Here is a 21,580-nt window from a genome sequence, read left to right on the forward strand (position 1 = left end):
AACATTATTATTTAAGACATCAACAGTCAATTTCATTCACAATATGTATACAATAAACTATTACTTGAGCTCATTAAAGTCCAGGAACACAATATTCTTCAAATCAAGGTTATTTTTTTACTTAATGTAAACACATTATCTTAAAAATCTGTCAAATATCTTAAATTGGTTAAAAATACATCATAATATATGGAATAGTATATACAAAGTTTGAATTATAATAAAGATATTCTGAGTTAGTTTTGGTAATCTTATATTAGAGCATTGTTATTTTAACCACTTAAACTCTGCTGCTATTTGGGGATTTCCGCCTGGATTTTGCCTACCCAAATTTAAAAGCTTCCCAAATCCACATAAAGGGGTGTAAATGCAAAAGTTTGGTATCATTTTAAAGAAAACCCTTTGAATTTTCATAAAACACTATTGAAAGTGTTTAAAATAGCTGTATAGGTTCTGTGTGGTCTAGCGTGCTGTAATTAATTTTGTTGGTTCCTGCACATGTCTGTAATCATAGGAAAAAAGAAAAAGGTCTCTACCATAATCTATGCAGAAGTTATTGCATTCCAACTGATGAGAGGTGCTGTACAAGCAACAGAGACCGATCATTGTTTTCATATTTCACTATTCTTTTGTTTGATCAAACATAATTCACTGTGTTTGGACCACATCAGACATATAAAAGGATTACTTATGCACATCACCTTAAAAACAGAGAAGAATGGCCCTGAAGGGCAAAGCAGAAGGTAAGAGATGACAGCTGTCTGTGCTATCTGGGGCTACTTATTGATCATGAATGTATTGTTTACATTTCTGCACCATTGAAACACCACAATTCATTCAACAACTGTTTGGCATATGCATATAATTCAGTAAAAAGAATGCTAGAACTGTATGAGCACCGGCAAGAGCTTTCATTTGAGCTATAACTTGTACATGTGTCATATAAAAAAAATATGAACCAATGTAAAATACCTAGCTTGAGTATCCAAAATACTGTGCATTTAAGTGTAAATAACTTTTAGACAGTAGTATAAAAACCAAAGTGATGCATATGTGCAAAATATAGATTCTACACTTTCACACAACACCACTTACGGGGGTCTGGTGCAACGCTAGCCCTAGGGCCGGGTACGCAGAGTTTAAGTGGTTAAAGAATGATAATTAATCCATATTAACAAAAATTACTGTGAACAAAAGAAAGCGGGTGAAAAACACCATGTGAGATAATGAAATCTTTTTAAACAGTCGCACGCATCACAACAGCTTTTAGTGCAAGTGATCATTCGGTATTCACAGAAATTATTTAAAGAATAAACTTACAAAGGACACTTGGAAATGTAGCCTTGCAGACAGGTCTTGTGATGGGGCGCAGCGCAGTATTTCAACAGCAGTATTTTAACCGCTGGCCTTCTTCCTGACATCAGCGGCGACTGACAGACGCAGGATTACTTTATCTTGGTCCACTTTTGTAGCGTTTTTATACATTTTTGTAGAAGGTTAGAAGTAGAAGGCTACATCTTCATCTAATAGTTTGTCGGCATGACACAGACCAACAGTTAACACTACAACGAGAAGCTGATGTAGCTGCTGTTGAGGCACAAGTGCTAGAAGATGATGAAATAGAAATGCATGCTGCAGCTGAAAAAGGAGAATCCGAAGAGAAAGTAAAAATTGAACGCACAAGTGAATATGTAAATTCTCAATTAAACCTTACAAGTCATTTCCCCTCCGCACACTTCTCAGCCTTGCCTAATGCTCCAGCCTCTCGTGCTGACTCACACAACAGCTTCATAACATGGAGTCCTCCAGTAAAAGACCCTTCACATACACAGTCTATTAATGACAAGCCAAAGTATCAGGATGCTGATTTTGTACACTTACCTGCTGCAAACCTGTCTAGTCCATCTACGGGTATTATAAAATCTGAAGTTGACAGGACAAACCCCTTTATGAACATACATGCGAAGCCCTATATTCCTCAGTGTATTCCTTCAACTAGCATGCTACCCCAGGCAGAGCCTTTGGCGCAGTATTTAGCACGACGTGATCTTGTTTGTTCAGGACTGTACCAATTTGATGATAAGCCTGAGAATTATCGAGCATGGTGTTCCTCATTCACAAGTGCAGCTCGGGAAGTTAACCTCACGGCAACCCAGGAACTGGACCTCATGACTAAATGGCTTGGGAGGGAATCTGGTGAAATGGTGAGGTGCATCCGTTCAGTGCATGTCAACAATCCCAATCTTGCATTGTATAAGGCATGGGAAAGACTAAGTGAGTGCTATGCTGCTTCAGAAATCATTGAAAGGTCACTATTTCAGCGCTTGGACAGTTTTCCTAGGATCACAGCTAAAGACCACATCAAATTACGTGAACTCGGGGATTTGCTTATGGAAATCCAAGGTGCTAAAGAAGATGGTTATCTCACAAGCCTATTGTACCTTGACACCTCACGTGGGATTGCACCAATTGTAGATAAACTTCCGTATGGGCTTCAGGACAAATGGGTGACTTCGGGGTCATGGTATAAAGAGAGTCATGGCCGTTTTTTCTCCATTTGACTATTTTTGCAGCTTTGTGTGTCATGAAGCGAAGAAGCGAAATGACCCTAGCTTTATGCATCAAAGCAGTGCTTTGTGTGGTGTTTTTCAGATTAAATAAAACTTTTACATGTTTTCCATGCATAAGTCTTTAATAATTAACCCATAAAGTGTCAATTACTAAGAAGTTGTTTGAAGAATTAACTGCCATATTATGAGCACAGTATAGACCAGTGTTACAGACCGCTGAGATAAGCACATCCTGTTATTGAACATAAGAATGACAGGATGTATGAGCCATGTGTGTGCTAAGAGGAGATATTTGCCTTAAAAGGTTAACTCTTAAGAGAAGATGCACGGAAGACAACTGTGGTATAAAAGGACTGTCTCTGTAAGAGAGTTCAGAGTTGAACCTCTCCTGCGCAGTGTATTGCTTTTGGTTTCTTTTCTGCTTGAGCAAATAAAACGTATAATTTTTGACAGATTGACTCCGAACCCATTTTTGAACATGCACTGAACCCTTTGAAGTCCAACATATGACAACTAATCCGACAAATTCACTGGAAGAGTTTTCACACCAACAAACCCATCTCTGTTCACAAAACAGACGTGTGTGCAACCAAGGAAGACCCTAACAAAATCTGTCCATTACACAATAAACCACACTCATTGAAAAAAATGCAGAACATTCAGAAACAAACTCCTTGATGACAGAAAAGCCTTCCTTAAGGAGAAAGGAATATGTTTTAAATGCTGTTCCTAAATTTCTCATCACGCCAAGAAATGTAAGTCTTTTGTGAAATGTTTTGAATGCAACAGCACTAATCATGACACAGCCATGCACCCTGGCCCGTCACCTCAAGAAGTCAAATCTCTTCCACCATCACAAGAGGACGGCGGGGAGGGAGAGTATAATTCTGATATGACGTCTGTCAATACAAGCTGCACAGAGGTTTGTGGTCCTGGTTAGTGGGGTTGCTCATGTTTGAAAATCTGCCTTGTAAAGCTGTACCCAAAGAGTAACAAGGACATGGCCATAAAAGCATATGTAATTCTGGATGACCAGAGCAACCGTTCATTAGTCAGACCAGAATTCTTTGAGCTGTTCAATTTGGAGAGTGAGCAGTTCACATATAATCTTAGAACTTGCTCTGGAACTGTAGAAACATCTGGCAGGAAAGCAGAAGGATTCCAGATTGAGTCTCTGGATAGCAGAGTTCTCATATCTCTTCCACCACTCATTGAGTGTCATGAAATCATGAACAATCGGTTTGAAATTCCAACTCCAAATGCAGTTCTTCACCAACCTCATCTACGACACATTGCCAAGCACATTCCAGACCTAGATCCAGAAGCAGAAATACTTTTGCTACTAGGAAGAGATGTGATTAGAGCACACAAGGTCAGGCAGCAGGTCAATGGACCAAACAACGCCCCCTTTGCTCAACGTCTGGACCTGGGATGGGTGGTAATAGGAGAGGTGTGCCTGGGTAATGTACACAAGCCCACAGTCAACACATTTAAAACCAGTGTCCTGGAAACTGGTCGTCACTCAATTTCTCAACCCTGTACAAGCTTTATGCAGGTCAAAGAGAAACAACAGAGCAGTGTGTTTAAAAAGGCAACTGAGATGACACTTGGACAGACAGTGTTTTGCAAAACCGAGCATGACAATAAACCTGCCCCTTCTGTGGAGGACACAACCTTCTTGAAAATTATGGACACAAATGTCTTCAGAAATGAATCTAACAGCTGGGTAGCTCCTCTACCATTCAGAGAACCACGCCAACGCTTGCCAAACAACAAGGAGCAAGCTATTAATCGATTCTCAAGCCTGCAACTAACCCTCAAGAGAAAACCTGAGATGCAGCAACAGTATGTGGAATTCATGGAAAAGATCTTTACCAACGGACATGCTGAGGTAGCACCACCACTAAAAGAAGGGGATGAGTGCTGGTATCTTCCCACATTTGGGGTCTACCACCCCCAAAAACCCAATCAGATCAGAGTGGTTTTTGATTCCAGTGCTCATTACTCTGGCGTCTCTCTCAATGATGTGCTCCTCACTGACCCTGACCTGAATAATTCCCTTGTTGGTGTCCTGCTACGTTTTCGGAAAGAGAGGGTTGCAATCCTAGCTGATATTCAGCAAATGTTTCATTGTTTTTTGGTGCGTGATGACCACCGCAACTTTTTCCGTTTCCTGTGGTACAAGGACAACGATGTCAACAAGGAAATTATTGAGTATCGAATGAATGTCCACGTCTTCGGCAATCGTCCATCACCTGCCGTGGCAATTTACGGACTACGGAGAGCCATCAGAGAAGGTGCAAAAGATCATGGTGAAGATACCATAAAGTTTGTGGAAAGACATTTCTACGTCGATGATGGTGTGGTGTCTGTACCATCTGAAGCTGAGGCTATCGATTTGCTCCAACGAACACAGGCTTCATTAGCTGAGTCAAACCTACGCTTGCACAAGTTTGCTTCAAACTCTCAGTTTGTTATGGAAGCTTTTCCTCCTGAAGACTGTGCTCCAGTGATTAAGGACTTAGATCTGAGTGGAGAAACGTCTCCCACACAACGGAGTTTGGGTCTGTTATGGGAGATCTGACACATTCACCTACTCTACATCCACCACTACCAAACCATTCACCCGTCGTGGAGTTCTCTCCACTGTCAACAGTGTTTTTGACCCTCTGGGTCTACTGGCACCTGTCACGATCCAGGGAGGAGCCTTTCTTAGAGAACTTACCTCTGAAAGTGCAGACTGGGACACATCCCTTCCGGAGGTCAAACTAAACAAATGGGTGGCCTGGAGAAGTTCTCTTCAAGAGTTAGAAAAGCTTCACGTGTCACGTACATACACTAAAACCTCACTAACTGAAGCAGTGCATACAGAATTGTGTGTGTTCTCTGATGCATCAACCAAGGCCATAGGTGCTGTGGCATACCTGAAAGTGCTTCAGAAAGATGGGCAAGTTGAAGTAGGGTTTGTTATGGCAAGGCGAAACTAGCACCCCTGTCCGAACCTACAATTCCCAGGCTTGAGCTGTGTGCGGCTGTCTTAGCAGTTGAGATGGCAGATCTCATTAAGGATGAGCTAGATCTGGAATTAAATGACATAAAGTTCTTTACAGACAGCAAAGTGGTCCTTGGCTACATTTATAATGAGTCAAAGCGATTCTATGTGTATGTTCACAATAGAGTCCAGCGCATCCGACAGTCCTCAAGACCTGAGCAATGGCACTACGTACGTACTGAGGAAAATCCAGCAGATCATGCGTCGCGATCCTTACCTGCATCATGCCTGGCGCAGACTTCCTGGTTCACCGGTCCCTCCTTCCTTCGACAGCCACCTGCAGAAAAAACAAAATCAAGTAAAGTGTTTTAGCTAATTGAGCCTGAGAATGATGCAGAAATTCGTCCTCAAATACAAACATGTGCTACTTACCTGGAGGAAGCTGGACTTATATCTACCAGATTTCAAAGGTTCTCCACCTTCACCTCTTTAGTAAGAGGAGTAGCGCTTCTAGTTCATGTCGCAAAATCCTTCAAACACTCAAACCAAAACAGCAACTGCAAGGGTTGGCACAGATGCGACTTACCACGTACTCCAGATGAGATGGACCAAGCAAGGAATGTTGTGCTTAAAGCAGCACAAAAAGCTGCATTTGCAAAAGAGCTGTCAGCACTGCTAGCTGACCAACCTGTATCCAAAAGGAGCCGCTTGCGTAAACTCAACCCAATCATGGAAGCTAATTTCATTTGTGTTGGAGGAAGATTAAAGCACTCTGAGATATCAACTGCCGAAAAGAACCCGATAATTCTCCCTAAAGAAAGCCACACATCTTTGCTGCTCATTCGACATCATCATGAGCAAGTAAAACATCAAGGCCGTCATCTGACAGAGGGAGCAATCAGGGCAGCAGGACTGTGGATCTTAGGAGCCAAGTCGCTAATAAACTCAGTACTTCACAAATGTATAACCTGTCGCAAGCTGCGTGGAAAGTTTGAAGAGCAGCACATGGCGGACCTGCCATCTGAACGTCTCAAAATCTGCCCTCCCTTTACATACGTGGGGCTTGATGTATTTGGACCCTGGTCTGTCACTACCAGACGCACCAGAGGAGGACAGGCAGAGAGCAAAAGGTGGGCAATCATGTTTGGTTGTATGAGCTCGAGAGCTGTGCACATCGAGGTCATTGAATCTATGGATGCATCAAGTTGCATAAATGCTCTCAGGCGGTTCTTTGCATTAAGAGGTCCTGCAAAACAGCTCCGCTCCGATTGCGGTACTAATTTCGTTGGGGCATGCAAGGAACTTGGAATGGACAAGATGGTACAGAGGTATCTCAGCGAGCAAGGATGCAGTTGGGAATTCAATCCACCTCACAGCTCGCACATGGGAGGCTCATGGGAGCGCCTGATTGGCATTGCAAGGAGAATTTTAGATTCAATGTTTCTGCAGCTAAAAGCTCGCTTAACCCATGAAGTTCTTTGCACACTACTAGCAGAAGTTACTGCTATTATTAATGCACGGCCACTTTTACCGGTGTCTGCAGACCCGCAACAACCATTCATACTTTCACCTTCAGTGCTCCTTACACAGAAGACAGGAGTTCCACCTCCCCCTGGAGATTTCTCTGACAAGGACCTGTATACAAAGCAATGGAGACAAGTTCAGGCGCTTGCAAACCAGTTCTGGACACGCTGGAGCCGTGAATACTTACCTTGCTTGCAACACAGACCGAAGTGGACAGTACCTCGCAGAAACCATCAAGTGGGAGATGTAGTTCTGCTCAGGGATAAGCAGATAGCCCGCAACTGTTGGCCCATGGCCAGAGTTTCTGCTGTATTCCCAGGAAAGGATGGATATGTGAGAAAGGTTGAGGTTTCAACAACTGACCAAGGGAATATAAAAACCTTTCTAAGGCCAATTTCAGAGGTTGTTCTGCTTCTACCCAAAGACTGATCTGGAAATTAGTGTATGGCCCAGTTCATAGTGACCTTACATAGGTCAGGTGGGGAGTGTGTTGCCCTTTAAGAAGTTTTGCTTTAAAATATCTTCTATAAATATTTTATATGCATATTTCCTTTGTCAAAATGTGAAATTCATAATTTATTTAATTAATCTACTTCGTGTGTAAAAAGGAATACCTTTATTTTGCATTATAACATACTTCCTGTTTAGTCACTTCCTGTTAGTGTTCCTGGCTTTTTGTGGAAGCCATGTCAGACATGCGCTCTCTCGGACAATCTAAGCCATCCGCTTAAACTCTTCATAGAGGCAATGCCGTAAGTTTATGTTTTGCACATTAGACATGTTAAAGACTTTATATCAGTGATTATTTTGTAAAAAATACAATAATTAATAACTTTGTTTGCTAGTGTAATTCCTACTGCAGGGAGAACTGTAGTCTGTTTATGTTATGTATATATAAGTGGAAATACCTGTCAAAAGTCAATTTCTGAGAATTGTTTTGTTATTTTTGTTGCAGTTTTCACCATAAATGCTAATAAGAAGAGTGACAGTAAACGATCAAACTTGCTACGACTCTGTCTTCATTGGCTATGGTTTAACTTGGTGTTTAGTCAGTCACAACACACTGCACGAGAACACTACATGCGTAGTATAATGTTAAGGAAATAAATTATTCCATTTTGGAATAAGGCTGTAACATAAAAATGTGGAAAAAGTAAGCGATATGGATACTTTCGGGATGCACTTGTACATAAACACATACAAATATATTTAACAATATATAAGGAAAGTCTAGAACATATTAAAAAAGAAAAAACTTACAAAAGAGAAAAATCTAATTTGCCATTGAACATTTATGTGTTCTACAGACTTTCATTTTATATTGTTTAATTTGTATTTATGTATGCATGTGTATAATGTGTGTATAAATGTGTATTTGTATGTATGAGTGTGTATGTATATGCGTAATTATATGCATTTATTTGTACACAATACTTGTTTATTTGTCTATATATACATATTTTTCATGGGTCCATTCTATATGTATCTTCATTGTATTATTTGAGAAATATGTTGTATAACACGCGCCATCTTTTTAATTAAGTTAACTTTTCATTTAGTTTTTTTTTCTCCATCTATCAATGCTAAATTATTGATTATTGATAATGATTGTTGAGTTGACCTTGTGTTTAATATATTATTTTAGTATTGTTTTGATATTGTAATAAGTCATGAGACCGTAGCATTCAAAAGAAACTCCAGACGCACCTGATCATTGTTACCCTGATGAAAACAGTTGTTTGCTGAAAGGCATAGGCAAAGTTTAAGGAAATAGACATGTCAATATAGGCTTATACATTTGAATACGTTTAGATCATTTAATTTAATAATTACTATTGGAATGTAAACTGAGACCGTGGAGAGAACAGATAAGAATGTGTGGAAAGCAGAAAGAATTAGCAAAGGGCTTTTGTTTTGCATTATTTCATTTTGTTAACATATCTGTTTGCAAATCTTCTGTTTTGTTGCAGTGTCTTGCCTTCAGAGATGTAAATCCACAGGCTCCTGTGCATTATTTAGTTATTCCAAGGATTCCCATTCCCAGGATAAGTGAAGCACATGATGAAGATTCACTGGTTTGTTTGTCCATGTTTTATTGATTGTCGTATTAGGAATTAAAAAGAATGGCATGTCTTTAAGATCATGCATTTTTCCACCCAGATCTTAGGCCATCTGTTAGTGGTAGCCAAAAACATTGCAAAGAAAGAAGGCCTGGCTGAAGGGTACAGAGTTGGTAAGTAAAATACCCTTTTAAAAGAGTTTATTTATCATACGTATTTGATCAAATTTACAGTTCCTTAAGTAGGAAGCAATCATTAGAATAATATAAATATTTTAATTTATATTTGATTCATCAGGCTTTTATGTCCAGTATATTAAAGCTGGTGAAAAAAAGTTGTTAAAATCCCACTCAATCCCACTACCAAAAAAAAAAAAAAAAAAGCTAAGAAATATAGTTCAGTTAGAGTAAAAGTATTGGTGTAAATTCTACAGTTGTCAAAATTAATAGATTTTTTTCATGCACTGCGATCGGTATCGGTTCAGTAATAAATCATAACCGATTATTATGTACTGACATTATTTATCACACATGCACTATATCGCGGTAGCATACTATGGCAAGGGAGTTGAACGTGAGTAATTAAAATGCTCTAACTACTTAAAAAACTGTGCTAAGCTCACTGCTTGTGAGTTTGCCGGGACTAATTGCTAGGGAGGAAATGAAAGCTGTAAAGCTCAATCTCTCTTTTTCAGTCCAATCACAGTCGTTTTTGTTAAACTTGTGAACACAATGGCCAACCATAGGCATTTAGGTACTTACCTGACAGTGCTCAAACAGCAAGCAAGATTATTATATAAATATTTTCTAAATGCTCCTGTCATCTTCTGTTCCTGTACTTGAGTTTTGTTTGATATTCAGAAAGCCTGTTTTTTTGATCAGGTAAAATTGGAGGTACTGTTCATATATCTGACTGCTTGTATTTACAGACAAAATTGTTTTCTTGTGTTGTGAAGTAAAATTAAAAGTGCGTACTGTATGTAAAGCATCATCGATGCACTGAGATTGAATCAAATTAATGATAATCTTAATTTACCCGAACTGAGACCAGTGTAGGTTAAATACTACTCAAAATATGAGGAACAATTAGCCCTTCTTGAAGTGCTCAGAAGTCAGTTATTTTTTTATTTATATAATGCATTTTACAGTGTATACTGTGTCAAATCATTTAAACATAGGTGGAGTTCTAGTAAATTAAAACCGCTTAAGTTGTCAGTGGAAGTTCAGTTTAGTTCAGTTAAATGTAATGTAAATGCTGAAAGCCAAATCACTGAAGAGAAGCTCCTCTGATGCACAGCTCCACTAGTCCCAAACCAAGCAAGCCTGTGGCGACAATGACAAAGAACAAACTTCACCATTAGACAAAAGTTAAGTGAAGTCTCCTCTGGTCAAATGTTTTGTGGAGAGCTGCAGTCTAGTCCTCAGTCGAGTAGGTCACGGTAGGTGTTCAGGCTAGCCCACAGCATCAATGCGGAAAATTTTCTGTCAATAGGGTTTTTGGAGGAATTAGTTTCATCTGAATCAGATTCTGCTTATAATTTAGGCCGGGTCCAAGATTATGTAGACCTCAGGATAAGAAGAAACAGGTAAGGGTTCCTGGCTCCATGTTGCACTAATTAATGCAACCTAACAATCCTTTAAAGAGCCCGTATTATGGGTTTTTGAAAATGACCTTCCATGCAGTGTGTAACACAGCTCTAAGTGAAAGACTATTTAACTCAGAGTCCAATAAACGAATCAAGTTGGGTTCGGATCTTTTGTTTGATTGCATTGACGTTTTCTCATGTAGCGGAAGGGCCGGAGCTATCGGGAGCTGAATCACTGTTGTTATTTTTTATTGTGAAAGCAAAATTCTCCCAAGAAAGGGATTAAAGCGCCTCCAAATAGTGAATGCGGTTAAACTCATGGCAAGTACTGTTTGGTGCTTTGGTCATTTATTTCACATATTTGGCAACTGGCAAACGTCATCAGGGAAACAGTTTGAATTTCTGCTTTGTGAAAAACCATTAGTGTTCCACACTACATACACATACTCTGCTGTTGAGTAAGTGCATAAGTACATAGTGCATAGTGTGTCATTTGGGATGCAGCTGATGGGACAGATTTTGACAGGGACTTTGTCAGTGACTTTTACAGTTTATATGGACCAGTTTCTTCTTTCTCCGGATCATAACACGAAGTGTCATTAAATTGTTGCTATTGTTGTTATTGTTATAAGTTGTAATCACACCCTTTTGCTACAGATTAGCTTTGTGCTAAACAAATGCATATTATAATACAGTAAACGTGTTTTTTGACTTTGCACGCTTATCAGCATGTTGTTGGAGACCCCTAAATCCAAAATATGACATTTTTAAATGCAAAATAGATGATCTGGATTTCAAAAGTTTTGTGTTTTTGTTTTATGCATATGCTAATGAAAAGAGAGGTTCCCCTTCGGGTGGGGAACTCCAATGCTATTAGTGGATTTGATTTAGGAAAATCCACGAATTGGGAGGATTCGGTTCAGAAGCCGCTTGTCTGAAGGAGTATGGAACAGGCCAATGAATGCCAATGAATTGGCAGCATAAGCTTGCGCAGGTGTGCTTCATTGCCAATTAACCCAGCATACAAGCACACGTGGAGCAAGCAGACGCCATCCTTTTTGCTTCAGAGACTTTTCTGATTGAGTCGATGAGGATTTCTCTTGCTGACTACAGCGACTTCTGAGCGAACGAGTGTCTCCCGGTCCAGAGTGGGTATACGCGGCGGCAGACGGTCGAGCCTTTTCAGGATGGTGCTCCGACTGTGCGTTTCTGGTTGCGGGGGTTTCCTGGCTCCGGATGATGGACACGATCACTGCATTACATGTTTTGGTGTCCAGCATGTTAATAAGGTGCTCGGGGGCGGTTCATGTTGTCACCGCAATGCCATAACCGTTGCGCAGTTAAGATCGCGGCTAGCTTTCGTAAGAGAGCGAACCACCCCAGTTGCTTCCTGCTCTGCAGCGGGCACTCGGGCAGATCTGAGGCTCTCAGCGGGAGATAATCCGCCGCCCAAGGGCTCGCGGACCTCCCGCTCCTCCAGGCGCTTCATCAAGCTTCGGGCATTGGGAGTGATCCGTCTAATCAGATGATAGCTCTCACGCTCGCTGACACCAGAGACCAGATGTCCACCGCGACATCTGAGGGTGGGCTTTTATTGTCCGATGATGATCCAGACCCGCTCGCCCCCTCTGGGCAGGTGAGCGCTGTCAAAATGGATCCTGAAACGGACATGTTAGCCGTGCTTTCCCAGGCTGCTTCGGCCGTGGGTTGAAGATGGTTTGTCCCCCAGCTTCGCGGCCGGACCGACTAGATGGGGCTACGTAGAGAACCAGAGGGCAAAGCCTTCAAAGCCTCTCATCCCCTTCTTCCCGGAGGTGCACAGTAGGCTCACGCGGTCTTGAAGGGCACTTTTTTCTGCTCGTGCTGCGTGTCCCTCCGCCCTCACTACTCTTGATGGTGAAGCGGCCAGGGGGTATGTGGCGATTCCTCAGGTTGAGCGCACGATCGCGATTAATCTTTGTCCGCGTGGCGCCTCTTCTTGGCGGAGTCTGCCTCATCTCCTGTCCAATGCCTGTAAGTTATCTGCCTCCCTCGGAGCTAGAGCTTACAAGGCTGCGGGCCAGGCTGCTTCCGCCTTGCATGCGATGGCCACCTACCAGCGCTACCAAGCGCAGGCGCTGGCCGAGCTGCACAAGGATGGGTCCAACCCAGGCTTATGGGCTTCGCACCGCATCTGACTATGCTCTTCGGACCACTAAGTCCGCTGCGTGTGCGTTGGGGAGGATGTGTAGCGCGTACTCAGTGGTGCTCGATTTGCTACTAGTTTAGCACTTTGAAATCGCCTGGGCCAGCAATCAGAAGAAAAAGGATTTGACTCAAAAGCAAAAAAAAGGTAAGTAGAATATGTATAAGTATACTTTCACTATTACACAATTTAAAAGAGAATAAACCAGTCACTGAAATTTTGATAAATTGTCTGTAATAATAAATCACTCAGATACTTAAAATTTGCAGTAAGTGCAGAAATAACAAAATATAATTTGAATAGTAAGACCACAAAATAAAAAAGATGTCAAAAGTTAAATGCACAGTTTAAAAAATTCAATAGGAAACGGTTCAATTCAAACATCAAAAATTCAATAGGAAACAGTTCAATTCAAACATCAAAAATTCAATAGGAAACAGTTCAATTCAAACATCAAAGTCCAGTGTTCCGTTAGGGCTCAGATACCAAAAGTCTGGGCTCTTAATGTTCAGTTCAGTTCGAAAAAAAGTAGAAAAAAAATATAGCAATGTTCCTCAACGATGAAAAGTTTAAGCCAAAAATTGGGGAAAAAAATATATGCGTAATCCACAAAAATCCAGGAAGCAAACTCCAAAAATATAAATCAAATGGTTCGATCCTACCAGATTTGATGACTGATCCCTTTGTGTCTCACCAGTCACAAAATAATGGGGTGGCTCACCAGTCCAAACCGAACAGAATGTTTAGGATGGACAGTTCTCAATCACGACTCTTCAAAGTGTAGAAAAAAAAGAACCAAACCAAAAAACCCGGCCTTGAAACAACAAAGCCGAATAAAGCATTATTTTCAGTTGTCCGAATAAATCATCTTAAACCTAAAATGAATTGCCTGTCTAAATTATTAACACACACTAGGGTTGTAACGGTATGAATTTTTTACGGTATGATAATCGTCTAAAACAATACCACGGTTTGACGGTTTCGCGGTATACGGTATGTTACAAATGTTACAAAATAATAGAGCAGTGAAGCAAATTTGACTTTTTCCAAATAATATATTTTTAGTTACTATAAACAACACCACTTACAATGAACAAATAAAAATAAGAAAATAATAAATAATGTGTCAAAGTCCAAATAAAGTCCAAATAAACATGGTGCAAATTCTCAGTAAAAAATAGATATAAATATTTAATATACTATAAATAGTTACATAACGAAACTAGATTCAATATGGAACATCCTTAGGTTTTATGTGCCAGCATGGATATGGTTGTCTATGGATATGGATTTGGATATGGTTGTCTGCAATGCAGACAAACAGCTGCATCTTCATTTGCGTCTTTTGAAAACAGCAAGAACAGCAGTTCGTCTTTGCTGTGTCACTGTTTTGTCATGTTTCTGTGCTGCTGTGCATGTAAAAGTACTTATTATGAGAATTATTTCATGCAAAACTTTTTTTTTGCGTTTTATTTAGCCGCGCATAAATGTATGCCTTTCTCTCATTCCGTGTTGTTCAAAAAGCTTGGTCCACAAACAAAAGCGAAACCTATGCTTATTGGTTGTGATATAGCGAGTTTGAACCAATCTGGGCATGGAGGAGGGACAATGCATCAATGTATCATGTCTGGTTTGTCCGGAGACACAGTGACGAGCGTTTCTTTGTCAAATCAGCGTTGTCGAATGTTGATGACGTAACCGCACTGATTCCGGAGCCTCTGAAAGTCTGCGAATGTTATGTGATACAGCACTGGAAAGATGAGATTCTCTTTATGCCAATCTTTGAATTGTATGAATCGGATCAGCGGATCAAAAGTTATTAAACATTTAAGAGCAATACTTATTTTTAGCCGCGAGCAGCTGTCTCGGTCTTTAAGGGTTAAAACCGTTGATATGCAATTGTTCATGGTATGATAATCGTGCACATTCAAATCGTGGTTAACCGTCATACCGGTATATTGTTACAACCCTAACACACACACACACACACACACACACACACACACATATATGCTAAGTCACCATGTGCTCGTGTAATACATTGTGGTCTATGTACATAGTTAGCAAAGCTAGCATCCATCTAATACACATTTTACTAAAGAAATCATTTTCAACCATAAAACTTTTCAACTAGAACACATCACAAACATTTAAATAATTATATACACACATTTCACACTCATTCCTTCACATTTCTTCACATGTTTATATCACAATTCACAGTATATGAACTCAAAATAATAATATGCATATCTTTTAAAGAATCAGAACTTACCAAGAAGAAATGTAGATGATAATGAAAATTATCTTTTGACTTCTAGAGCAATCAATCTTTAAATTTCTATTTCTTCCTAAGTATTATTATAAAAATCATTAGATAAATAAATTAATCACTCATGTAAGCTAGATTATTGATCTGGGTTACAGACGATGTCCACACTAGTGATCCAGGAGCGCCACCCCTGGCTAAAAGTTGGCTGATATGCACGAAGTCGACAAAGTTAGCTTTCTTGACTCCCCCATATGCCAAGCTGGCCTGTTCGGCGACACCGTCTGTGAATTCATCACAGCCTGATGGGTGATGTCACCTATCGGCGGGACCGTAAGCCCCCTCCGCCCGCAGTACCATCCATATCTGCTCCTCGCCGAAGGCGCCTGCCTACGAAAGCTGCACCGCCCCCGCACACGCCTCTGGCGAAGCGAGCGCGTCGAGCACCTCAGAAGCAGGCAGCCCCCCCTACCCAGAACGCCGCTAAGTCCGGCAACGGACCGTGAATCGTCCCTGGGACAGGTCATCTGGAGAAGAGGGAACTTGCTCTTTCCCCGCTGGAGGGCGGGGCCCCATTTCCAAAGGCACTTTTTACTGCCATGAAAACATCAATGAAAGAGCACTTTTCCACTTTCCCCGGATGTGTCACATTCCCCGGATGTGACAGCCCGAAATCTGCCTGTCTGAGATGCTGTGCTTTTAGCTCGCAGGTTCGGTGCGTTTCACTCAGTGATCTCCTTTCTCCCACCCCTCGAGCCTCCCCTCCGGAGCTTGGGTGCGGAGCGAAAGCAAATCTCTCACCTCCAGCTCTTCCGTGGGAGCCGCGCGCTTCCCAGATCAACACACCCACTCCACGCTGCCCCACTGCTGGTACGGCAGCGATTGTAGCGATGATTCCATTAGCGAGAGCTCTGCCTGCCTGGTTAGCGCAGGCCAGCCATTCGCGGTGGCTCATACGCACAATCAGACTCGGCTATGCAAATCAGTTTGCGAAACGGCTTCCCAAGTTCACAGGTGTGTATTCAACAGGGTCAGTCCCCTGCCCGCCCCTGTCTTGCGAGAAGAGATTGCTATCCTCCTGGCGAAGGATGCAATCGAGTCGCTCCCTCTAGCCGAGATGGAGAGCGGGTTTCACAGCCTGCACTTCATCGTGCCCAAAAGAGCGGTGGGTCACGGCCAATCCCAGATCTGCGCGGTTTAAACCGCTGTCTGCACAAGCTGCCATTCAGAATGCTCACGCAGAAGCACATCCTCTGGTGCGTTCGTCCTCTGGGTTGGTCTACAGCATTAGACCTGAAGGATGCGTATTTCCATGTCTCCATTCTTCCTCGCCACCGTCAGTTTCTGCGGTTTGCGTTTTAAGGTCGAGCTTGGCAATACAAAGCCCTCCCCTTTGGGCTCTCTCTGTTTCTGCGGGTCCTCACCAAGCCCACGGAGGGTGCCTTAGCGCCCCTTCGGCTCACGGGCATCTGCATACTCAATTATCTCGACGACTGGCTGATTTAGCCCACTCTGGGGAGCAATTGGTTATGCACAGAGACAAAGTGCTCCAACAGCTCCAGGCGCCTCTCCGGAGAGCGCGCTCAGCTGATGCTGTACTGTCTGAGAGAGTTTAACAGCAAAATAGTGGTCCCACTGAAATTATTTCAGAGGCTCCTGGGGCATATGGCATCCGCAGCCGCTTCACAACGCTCGGATTACTCCATATAAGACCACTCCAGCAGTGGCTTCACGATCGTGTTCCCAGACGCGCATGACACGCACGCGCACACAGAGTCACTGTTACTGCGCTGTGTGGCCGCGCCCTCAGCCCTTGGAACGACCCCTCGTTCCTACAGGCCAGAGTGCCTCTAGGACAGGCATCCAGTCTTGTCGTTTCAACAGATGCTTCCAGCACGGGTTGGGGGCTGTGCATTGCGGGCATGTAGCTGCGGGCCTGTGGAAAGGAACCCAGTTGCATTGGCATAGCGCCTAAAGCTGTTTGTAGTGTTCCTCACTCTCTGCACTGGCTCACAGCTGGCCTCGGGGCATGCACAAATATGCGTTTCCCCCAGTGAGCCTGCTCGCGCAGTTACTGTGCAATGCCAGGGATGATGAGGAACAGGTTGCTGGTTGCGCCCCTCTGGCCCAACCGGACCTGGATGTCAGAGCTCTCCCTCCTCGCGATGGCCCTCCCCTGGCAGTTCCCTTTGAGAGAGCACCTTCTCTCTCAGGGACAGGGCACCATCTGGCACCCTCGCCGATCTTTGGAACCTCCACGGGTGGTCCTTAGACGCAAGGAAGACTTACCTATCGATTGCGGTGGCTAATATCGTCCCTCGGGCTAGAGCCCCCTCCCCGAGCACGCCTATGCCCTAAAGTGGAGTCTATTCACTGAATGGTGTGTCTCTCGCAGATAAGACCCCCGTAATTTGCCAGATCAGCGTTGTGCTTTCTTTACCCCAAGAGAAGCTGGAGAGCAGGCTGTCGCCCTCCACACTCAAGGTTACGTGGCTGCCATCTCCGCTCTCATGACGCAGTGTCTGGCAGCACTGTGGAAACGCATAACCTTATCATCCGGTTCCTCAGGGGCGCTAGGCGAATTAATTCACCTTGCCCCCCTCTCATGCCCTCTTAGGATCGCGCCCTCGTTACATGAGCTCGCGTCAGATCCCTTCGTTCCTCGACTCAGTATCTTTCTGTCCCTGAAGACAGCTCTGCTGGTCGCGTTGATATCGATTAGAGGGTCGGGGTCCTGAAGGCATTTTTCGGTCAGTGAGTCGTGCCTGTAATTGGGCTGGCTTTCTCTCACGTCCTGAGACCCCGCCCGCGATATGTGCCCAAGGTTCCTACCACTCCGTTTTAATACCAGGTAGTGAGCCTGCAAGCGCTGCCCCGGAGGAGGCAGACCCAGCCCTTTCTTTATTTGTCCAGTTCGCGCCTTGCGTATTTATCTAGGCCGCACTCAGAGTTTTAGATCATCTAAGCAGCTCTTCGTCTGTTATGGCGGTCGGCAGCAGGGAAGTGCCGTATCGAAACTAAGATTATCCCACTGGATTATGGATGCCATTCTCTCGCTTATCAGAACCGAGGTGAGCCGTGTCCCCCGAGAGTGCGTGCGCACTCCAATTCATTGGCCCGTTCCATACTCTTTCAGACAAGCGGCTTCTGAACCGAATCCTCCCAATTCCAGGATTTTCCCAAATCAAATCCACTAATAGCATTTCCGTTCACCTCATCGGGGAACGAGGATTACTTTAGTAACCTGAGCGTTTCTTTAGTTTTAAACTGACAGAATGTGTCTGCCTCCCGAACTGTGCAAGGCTGTTCCAGAGTTTGTGATGGATATGAGAAGAATTCTTCTCAACGCTACAGTTGATTATGATATTTAAATTAATATTCAAAAAACTAAGCGTAGTGGACATGAGGAAGCTCCTTTAAATTAGGGCTGTGCAATTAATCGAAAATCCGATTTTTAGCCTCAAACGATTATGAAAAAGCATTAATCGAGATAAACTATTATTGCATCATATACCACCCCCTTTCCAGCTGTACACATTTGTTGCTCTTAAAAGCGCGAAAGACCGCGTGCTTATGTGTGTGTGCGGCAGGCACACACAGTCAGAAGCATGCGGCTGGTCAGCATCTGGTCTTATTCGCACACTGAGACGAGCAGAGGAGCGCAGACATCTAAAGTCATCTTAACGTGAGCGCTTTAATGGTCAAATATGTGTCCAAACATGGTGTTTAGAGATTATTCTTATTAACCCTCATTTGTGTAATAAACAAACGAGTTGAGAATCAAAAGATACGTGAAAGAGAAACTATTAAAATGACAGCGCAAAATATCCCTGCTGGCCGCCAGTTTTTATCATTAACCAAACAGCAAGGAGAAAATCCCTCACTACTCATGACTGAAGAATTTTTGTAGCTAAAGTGTTTTTCTTATAGGGGGAAGATGCTTAAAGCACAGTTTGTTTTATATTTTTATTCTATTGTATTTATTTCTCTTTCCTTTGCAGGGTGGAAAATGACTGTATATATGCAGTTGAAGTCAGAATTATTAGCCCTCCCAAATATTAACCATCCTTTTCCTGCCCAATTTCTTTTTAATGGAAAGAAGTTTTTTTAAACTTATTTCTGAACATAATAGTTTTGATATCTCATTTCTAATAACTGATTTTTTTTTCTTTGCCATGATGACAGCACATATTTTACTAGATATTTTTCAAAATACAAGCATTCAGATTAAAGTGCAATTCAAAGGCTTAATTAGAGTAATTAGGCAAGTCATTGTATAACAGTAGTTTCTTCTGCAGACAATCAAAAATATATTGCTTAAGAGGGCTAATAATATTGACCTTAAAATGAGTTTCAAAATATGTAAACCTGCTTTTATTCTAGCTAAAATAAAACAAATAAGCCTTTCTAAAGAAGAAAAAAAATATTATAAGAAATACTGTTAAAATTGCTTGCTCTGTTAAACATCATTTATTAAATATTTATTTTAAAAAAATAATTCTCAGGAGCGCTAGTAATTTTGACTTTAATTGATAATCGTTTTGAATAATCGTGATTACAATTTTGACCAAAATAATCGTAGTTATGATTTTTCCCAAAATCGAGCAGCCCTACTTTAAATACTGGGGAGCTAAAACATTTAGGGCTTTATAGGTAGTCAATTATTTTTTAATATGGATGCCATGTTTAATATAGAACCAATGCATTGCTGAAAAGAACTGAAGTAATATTATCATATTTCTTAGTTCTACAAATCTCTCTAGCAGCTGCATTTTGAATAGGGTTGGGTATTGTTTTTTTTTTTTGTTTTTTTTTGATACCGGTGCTAAATCGATACCGCTGCCAAAACGATGCCTGAACCGAAACTTTTTAGCCACAAAATGATAGTGGATGACTCTTCAAAAATATTTTATTTGACAAAATATTTTAAAAAATCATTTTAATAGAACAATATAAATACAGTTTAAAGTAAACATCAATTCATATTGTATTACATTAATACAATTTCTTTGATCATTTGTTGGTTAGCATGAATTTAAGATTTGCATTATGAAATTACATTAGCTTACTATTAACCTGTGGGGGGCAGGCAGGGGCCACATACTTTTAGGAGCACATTTTAACATACATATATATATATATATATATATATATATATATATATATATATATATATATATATATATAGGGATATAACGGTCAGAATTTCAGAATTCAGAATTCAGAATCAGAATTTCACGGTACTGTAATACCTCGGTATGAATGTCATGGTATGGTATTTATTGAATCATTTACAGGAAAAAACAAAACTTATGAAAATACTCCAAAAAAGTGCCAAAAGTGTCAATGACATACAAATTAGCCATCTATCTGTAAGCTTTGAAACAGGAACTTCAACTTTAATAACAAAAAAATATTAAACCATGTAAAAAAAATAAAGTTTCAATTTAGTATTGTTGAAAACTCATCACATTCAACATTTAATCACTCACTCACTTAGATAGAGATGGGTTTAAAGGAAAATTATCATATAAATATAATCTGGTAAAAGCTGGTATCTCTGGGCATTTACAATGTCCCCTGCAACAGAAAAAAAAACCCTCTCATTTGGGACTGAGGTTTCTGGGACAAGAGAGATATGACTTGGCCCAGGTTGACAGCAGTGGGTAACGTTGTGCATTGTCTTTCCCCCACTTGAGAGGACAAACCATGAGTAAGATAGAGGTCTCATGTCTGCATCAATCTGAACAGTGTGCTTACAACACCGCTATTCACTACGCACGCGACAACACAGCTGATAAGAACTCGCGCGACAACACAGCTGATAAGAACTCGCGCGACAACACAGCTGATAAGAACTCGCGCGACAACACCGCTATTCAGTACGCGTGCGACAACACCGCTATTCAGTACGCGCGCGGCGACAACACCCGCTTTAGAGTTTTCCAGCTCTTTTTTATCCCCGCTTCTAGCAGCACACTCCATTTCCGCATTACTGGATCTGTAGCGACAACAGACCGCAAAAGATGGTGGTCAAGCATGGGCTGATGGAAATTGTAGTTTTCGCTACCTCCCGTTCGCTTCATTCGCCTGAGCAAATTTTCTCAGAAGACCTATAGTTTTACCGAGTCATGCGACTACGGTAATATCGAAAAAAATTAATATTGCGGTATGACGGTATTTACAATACCGTTACATCCCTAATATATATATATATATATATATATATATATATATATATATATATATATCACAAAATATTGCTGCACCTGTAAACTTTAACAGGCCTACAGTTGAAGTCAATTGATTTTGCACTCCCATTCATTTAAATAATGTTTCTGAAAACTTTTACAGTGTTTTCTAAAAGAAAAATATTCTGGAGTCATAACTCGTAT

General features: G+C 41.5%; 1 protein-coding gene across 2 annotated transcripts in view; it reads left to right on the plus strand.

The window, feature by feature from the left end:
* hint2 (histidine triad nucleotide binding protein 2) overlaps window positions 1–21,580 on the plus strand; it is a 54,891-nt gene that overhangs the window by 19,412 nt on the left and 13,899 nt on the right. For both annotated transcript variants that reach the window (XR_015490636.1, NM_001083572.2), the window contains 2 exon segments: window positions 9,057–9,161; window positions 9,247–9,319. Coding sequence is in view for 1 of the 2 variants with exons in the window: in NM_001083572.2 (NP_001077041.1) it covers window positions 9,057–9,161; window positions 9,247–9,319 (178 nt within the window). In the remaining variant the exon portion in view is untranslated.

This window comes from Danio rerio, chromosome 5, assembly GCF_052040795.2.
Source record: "Danio rerio strain M-AB ecotype USA chromosome 5, GRCz13ab, whole genome shotgun sequence".
In the NCBI taxonomy this organism is placed as follows: domain Eukaryota; kingdom Metazoa; phylum Chordata; class Actinopteri; order Cypriniformes; family Danionidae; genus Danio; species Danio rerio.